The sequence below is a fragment of the Neolamprologus multifasciatus genome, chromosome 13, assembly GCF_963576455.1.
Source record: "Neolamprologus multifasciatus chromosome 13, fNeoMul1.2, whole genome shotgun sequence".
NCBI lineage: Eukaryota > Metazoa > Chordata > Actinopteri > Cichliformes > Cichlidae > Neolamprologus > Neolamprologus multifasciatus.
The window spans coordinates 16,080,024-16,086,851 of record NC_140451.1 but is presented as its reverse complement, the minus strand read 5'-3'; the positions used below and the strand labels follow the sequence as shown (position 1 = coordinate 16,086,851).

The window sequence follows — 6,828 nt, the reverse complement described above, 5'->3', positions numbered from 1 at the left end:
CGGGGAGGCCGGAGCCTATTCAGGGAAATCTTTCAGACAGCTATTGAGAGATTGGCTGGTGGTGTGACAAACATCAGAGCTACAGGGCCATTGTGAAGTTGCCCATGCAGCTAAAAATGACAGAGGAGACAGAGGCGATTCTGTGGTGCACACCAGTCTCTGGTGGCTTTCTGCAAGCAGGTTTATTACAAAGTAATGTTACAGTAACAATTTCAGCTCTACCGAAATTAACCATACATTGACATGGATGCACAGAGAATGTCTACATGAAGTGGTACCTCTTCGAGGTCAGAGTACTCATTTGCTGTGAGGTGGTTAAACAAAAGATGGGCTGCAGCTGCTGACAAACGGGTACATAAAAGCATCATGGTTACGAGGTTTTTGCTACTTGTCTTAAATAGGGGTTTTCGAAGGCTTCTGCAGTGCTTAGTGGGGTTTATTGTAATATATTGCATTGCCCTTTAAATGCATGTTGGCAGTATAACATAGCACTTAAATAGATAATCGCAGTGTGTCAAACGGTACCATAATGCACCATCTACTCCAAACAAAAGCATACATAAATAATAGTACATTCAGTAACTCTTAGAGCACTATCCTGCATCTTTGCCCTTCATTAGTGTAGAAATGTTAGTTCGGCTTGATCATTCCCAGATTTTCTAGTGTTCATCAATCCTCTTCAGGATTTGCATAAATAAAAATAAAGTACAATAAAAACAATTTGACATATTTTCACAAAAAATAAAATACATTAAAAACAAATACACAAGGCCATTGACTTTCCATTCTCACAAAATATTAAACCATATTAACAGAATATTTTACATCTTTGCAAGAATTTAAATAACACGTGACACATTTGCAGTCTTTTTTACTTTTTTTTTCTTTAAGTTACACATCTCCAGTGTCCATTATGTGTTTAGGGTGCAAATAGCTCCTGGGTTGTTTGTTTGTTTGTTTTCAAGGCCACTGTCTATCGCTTCAATCCCTTGGCCAGTTTGCTTGTAGGGGTCATTCTTCTTTGAGGTGTGGGGATCTTAGAGGGTTTCCCTCCGTGTTGACGGGATGCGGAGCGCGGCGTCGCTCTGGCAGAGTCGCCGACCGTCTCAGAAACATCTGAGCACACGGATTGGATGTCTGAGATGTCAAAGTCGGAGGCGTCACTTCCTCTGCGACTGCTTCCTCTACTTCCGGCTTTACTTCCTGGTCGGCTGGAATTTTTTCTCGATTCTAGAGAGATAAAATTGGGAAACACTTTAAGAAACACTGAAAAAGGAATTCAAATTTAGATGTGAATGCGATGGATAGATGTGGAGAAAAAGTTGCAAAGATGATGCTTTCTACTCACCACCTATTGTTTGCGTTCGAGCTTTTAGTACAGCAGCACTGATCAAGCTTCCTTCTTCACCTGACTGAAATCCTTTGCCGGACAGGTACCCAGGCAAACGCAATTTGCTGCCTTGAACCGGATTACTCTGCGAAAGAAAAAAAAGTTTTATTAAAATGTAATCAGATGCAGTTATTAGAAAAAAAAAAATAGGAGACCAAATTTTTAAAAATAAAAGTAGTATGTATATGCAATAATGCATGTATGTATATGTAATAAAAATTAGTTTTAATTTTTATTTAAAAAAAAAAAAGAAACATTTTAGTAAAATTACAATTTTTCCCATAACTGAGGTGTATCTGTCAGATGCAGTTAGTTTGAATTCATGTACAGCAGAGCAATACGTCATTAGACATTAATGACATGCAGAGGCAACATATGAAGTTGTACATGATGTAGTGGTATAACAAAATAAAGGTTAGGAAAGAAAAGAGCTAGTGATTGAGCCAATTATTCAAGAAAAATAAAGGTTACAAACCCAAATAAAATCTAATAAGCTCATTTTGCATCTTATTATTTTCATTTCCATCCAATGAAGTCAGAAATAAATCTACACAAAGGCACTTTTATTTTTCAATAGATTCCAGTTGGGTCATATATCTGAAGTGTTTCACATCATGTGCTGCATTATGACTATACCTCTGAGGATGAACCTTGGCTCCCAAAGGAGTCTGATGATTTAAGAGGAGTGGAGGGTTTGCTGTTTGTAAGCCATGGCTTATCATAATTGCGGGTTATGTGTTGGGGATTCTGGGGAACAATGGCAAATCAAAAGACAGAGATATGGATTCACAAACTCAAAAACTACCAGGAACACTAGATGGAAGAAACACAGAAATCAAACAACAAAATGACCAAATTCTGCAAGGGTAATTAAAAAAAAACAAAAACAAATTAAAAAGCAGATAAATAAGAGGAAAATCATGATGGTGGTGGAGAGGTTGGGGGTGAGACAGAATGAGGCAGCAGCCAGCTCTAATGGCAGGTGTAGCCTCTCACCTTGGGTGTGCTGGTCGCTGCTGGGTTGGTGGGGACGGGGAGGCTCTGACTGGAGGTGGATCTGTTGGGAGAAGCTCCTCGAGATGAAGGCCGAGACCTCCGGCCTCTGTAGCGGAAGCTTGCCATCACTTGAGTGGTTCCCTCTGGGAGGATGAACTTCTCTCGCAGCTCCACATTGGTCCTGCCTTTAGCTAAGAAAGACACTCAAAATGAGCCATGATGCACAAATACACCTGTCACTGTTATTTTTGTGTTAATGGTGATTAAGATGATGGTGAGTTAACAACCCATCCCCTCATTTCTTTATATTGTGCCAGAAAAATGGGAAAGAAATGCCGAGATTTATTAAAACATGCAGACTGAGAGTAAATGGGAAAACAGTATATGAGGCGAAGTCTGAACAATTCTAATGAGCTTTTATTCTTCAGCACAGTTTGAACTCTCTTATGAAAGGCTTCTTATAGTTTCTGATACTAAGTAGTCTTCAGGAATAGTTCTCCAATCTTACTGAAGGATATTCAAATTTCTTTTTTAGATTTTGGCTGCATTTTGTTGCACACGGCTTTAATAATGTTGAGCTTCAGGCTCAAGGGAGCCCAATACATGACAGACAGTGTTTCACTGTGAGCTCAGGATCACTGTCATCTTGTTAAATGATGCTGTTGTCAGTCAGATCCTCTCCAGATGGTATTGTATGTGGATCCAAATCTAATGGTAGTTTTTTTCTGTTCATGATTCCAACAATTTTGACAAGATCCCCGACACCACTGACTGAATGAAGCTCCAAACCACGACAGAACCCCACTGAGATTTACAGATTGCTGCAGACACTTACTGCTGTCCTGACTTCTTCAGTACATATTGATCACTATTTGAACCAAAATTTTCAAATTTGAATTTATCACTCCTTAAGACATGTTGCCACTTATTTTCAGTACAGTTCTTGCCTAATTTGGTGCACATCAGCCTCTTCTCTGTTTCCTATTCTTAAAAATTGCGTCCTGACAGCCACATGAGTTTTTGCAACAGGCTCTTAGTAACCAAGTACCTAAATATACCATTTAAAACTGGTTCTTTGCTAGATTGTCTGTTGTGTGTAGATAACAATGCGTAAAGTGCCTTGATTTATGCTTTAATGATTCACAGGATGGTGTTATTCATCTTAACAAACAAAAAGCATTCCTCTGATGCTGGTCAGGTGCAAGAACCAGAATAAAAATGAGTGAAAAAGCAGCCAATGTCCAAAGAAACATTTTGAAAGACCTCCAGAAACCCAGAAGAACTATTGCTCAAGACCACTTTCAAAAATGTACCAAACATTCTGGATCCTTCGATGCAAAATATAAAGAAATGAGGGGTGGCTCCAGACTTGTGCATGTCTTGTCGTGCACAACACTGCATGCTAAGCTGTATTCCCGGCTGTGTAGAAATCTGTTACTTCTAACGGTAATATAATGAATTGGAAATTTACCAATGTATTTTTCTTATAATCATCACTGAACTACACAGCAATTTCCAGGCGACCCCAAAGAACAGACCAATGAAATGTTATCATGATGTGACTCAACAACAAAACAGCTCATGCAGTTTCATATCTCATCCATACTGTTGAACAGACGTCCAGTTCCTGTTGCAACGGTAGTGGAATAAGTGACAGCGAGAAAACTAAAATAAATCAAAGTGAGCCTAAACACTCTCAAAACCCAAAGAAGAAGAATTATAGGAAACTAAACTACAGTGTATAAACTAAACAGTACGGTTACATTGAAAACAAACAGACCTGCATGCAGTTTTAAACACTAAGCTACCCTGTCAAACAAAGTCAATGGTGTAAGAAATACTGCTTCGGTTTTGTGGCGTGTGTTTCATAGAGGCAATGTAACCATTTTCCCCTATGAAGGAGCCTATATTACCAGGCAATACAGTCAGATAAGCAGCGCTCGAACCCCGGACTGTAAAAAGAAGCTTGACTCAGAGCTCCCTATGACATGCGGCGCGGGTAAAATGAGCCAGTTTCATTGTGCTGAAGTGATCGAAGGTGATGTGATTCCCACAAACAACTGCATGCATGAAAACCAGCCACAGCTGAACAACAGCTGACTGCAGGTGGAGCCGGTTTCCGAGGATGACATTCTTTCACACTGAGCGCTCACACGCAGCTACAGTACAGCACACACCAGGACCAACACAAGCTCGGATGTGCAGACACACATACCAGTGGTGGGTTCATGGAGCAAGGTGAGAAAGTTTGAGATTTGCCAACCTATAGGAGACTGAGTAATTGAAGAGTTTGATTCCGAGCGCAACATTTTGCTCCCGTGGTGATGCACTAGAAGAAATGTTCATGTTGAGCAGGAGGCGGGTTTAGTGGGAAAAACAGAAATTGATCATTAATACAGATGCTAGCAGAAACATGTCGGAGTACCAAAGCTAAATGTGGGTCGCATTATGGTATATATAAGTATATATGTAGGCAGCACTGTTAATAAAAATATGCTTACAAATGAAATATATTTTTAACAGATGATTTAACTGTGTTATCTCATTCAAGCGTTCAGTGTTGAGATAGCGGGAACAAAAGAAAATAAACTCATTTTAACCCTCAGAAAATTGCAGTATATTATGTAAAGATATAATATATTGCATGAATTATCGATATATGTGATATATCTTCTATTTTTAAGCTCCAAGTTGACATTTCAAACAGGCCTATATAAATAGACATTGGACAGTAGTTACATTTCATGTTTCAATAACTGAGCTAACATCACTGAATACACAATAATCTTAATCAAGATCATCATCATCCTCCATGTGTGGGTAGTAAAAAACAGTGATATACAATCAAAAGATTAGTGAAGAGCTCAGCAGTGTGCCAAATTCTTTCATCGTAAGCGAACAAAGAAAGTGAAAGTCAGTACAACAGCTGACCTTTAAACAAATTGGATTGTGACTCCTCAAAGTTAACCTTTGAACTCACCTCGACAGGGGTCATTCTTCACCAGAAACTCGTCCAGTGCCATCCAGCCTCCTCCCACCCGCACCATCACAGTGCTGCGCAAAATTCTCACAAGGCGAAGCTGCTGAGAGTCTCCAAACTGCGATGGGGGAAGGAAAATAGAGAGGGGAATGTGTGAAAAACCTGACCTTCCTGTGAGCACACCCACACTGCAGACCAGAAGCTGTGCAACACTGGAAACCAGAGTGGAATGAAGAGTTACATTTATTCCAGCTAATTGTTTTAATTGTGGGGGAGCAGATGGCTTTCATCTAGATTATTTCACTGAGCTTCAAAAACGACCCGTCGGAATAGATTCACATCTGCTTCTGGTTTCTCTTATATGTTGTACAGGTTTACACACACACACACGTAGACATACAATCATAAACACAAACCGATTTTGACACAAAAACATGAATTTTATCTTTTCATTCTCAGACACAACAGAACACAAATTACACAAAGGTCAATCCAACTTTTTTTTTTCTACAAGCATGTGCTATTGTTTTACTAGTTCTAGCTACTAGTTCTAGTTACTCATTGAGTTCATGCTACAGTGAACTGACTACTTCATAGTCATTGATTCATTTACTATACACTACAATTTGAAGTAGAGCCTGACTGATTTTGTTAGTTGATATTCATTTACTTCAGATATCACATACAGGATATTGGTATCTGTGTAAATAAGACAATAAAAAAATTACACAACATAACGTTCAAAAAGAACTTTTTGTGACATGATCATGAATTTTGTGAAGCCCAAATGATTTTTACTGATACCCATACCAATGATATTCCAATGGCCAATATATTTTTCTCTGTCATGCACAAAAAAACCTCACATTGGTTATGTGAAGTTATTTATTTACATGCCCACCTCTGCTCGGAATGTTTTCAGAGCGCCCTCTGGTGGACACACATCAACACTCATAACATGTTTGAATGGTTATTTCTCCCGTCTCTTTTTTACTTTTTAATTTTCATTTATCAATCCCAATAAATGCTGATGCTGACAGATTAGCAAATAACTTTTTTTCCTTTAATCAATCATTAGAGCTATCAGAATCAGCCTCAAAGCCATATCATCAGTCAGGCTCTACATTCATTCCTGCTGCTGTTGAGGGTTAACTTAATATGAGATGTTGTAAAGCAGTAAATACATCAAACTTCACAGCTTTACCAACTTAACCAGCCTATTTTTTCTCTCTTATTTCAGTGATCACTGTGTAATTGTGGTTTCTGGTTGTAATGTCTATGTGTCTGGCTTTATCTCAGCAATGTAAGACTCCACTTTTACTGCAGAAGGAGCCTGTGAAGAAAAAAAACACCATAACTGAAGGCACATGATTACACCACCAGGGGACCCCAGTATGTAATAATTTGACTTCATGTCACCTACCACACATAGCAGACATAGGAACAGTGAGCATGTTATGGG

General features: G+C 38.9%; 1 protein-coding gene across 1 annotated transcript in view; it reads right to left on the bottom strand.

The window, feature by feature from the left end:
- Positions 1-138: 138 nt before the first annotated feature.
- dst (dystonin) overlaps positions 139-6,828 on the bottom strand; it is a 104,812-nt gene continuing 98,122 nt past the window's right edge. Inside the window, 6 exon segments of the mRNA XM_085182055.1 lie at positions 139-1,230; positions 1,349-1,475; positions 2,027-2,137; positions 2,387-2,577; positions 4,602-4,715; positions 5,367-5,484. Coding sequence (XP_085038181.1) covers positions 974-1,230; positions 1,349-1,475; positions 2,027-2,137; positions 2,387-2,577; positions 4,602-4,715; positions 5,367-5,484 — 918 coding nt within the window. The 3' untranslated portion in view covers positions 139-973.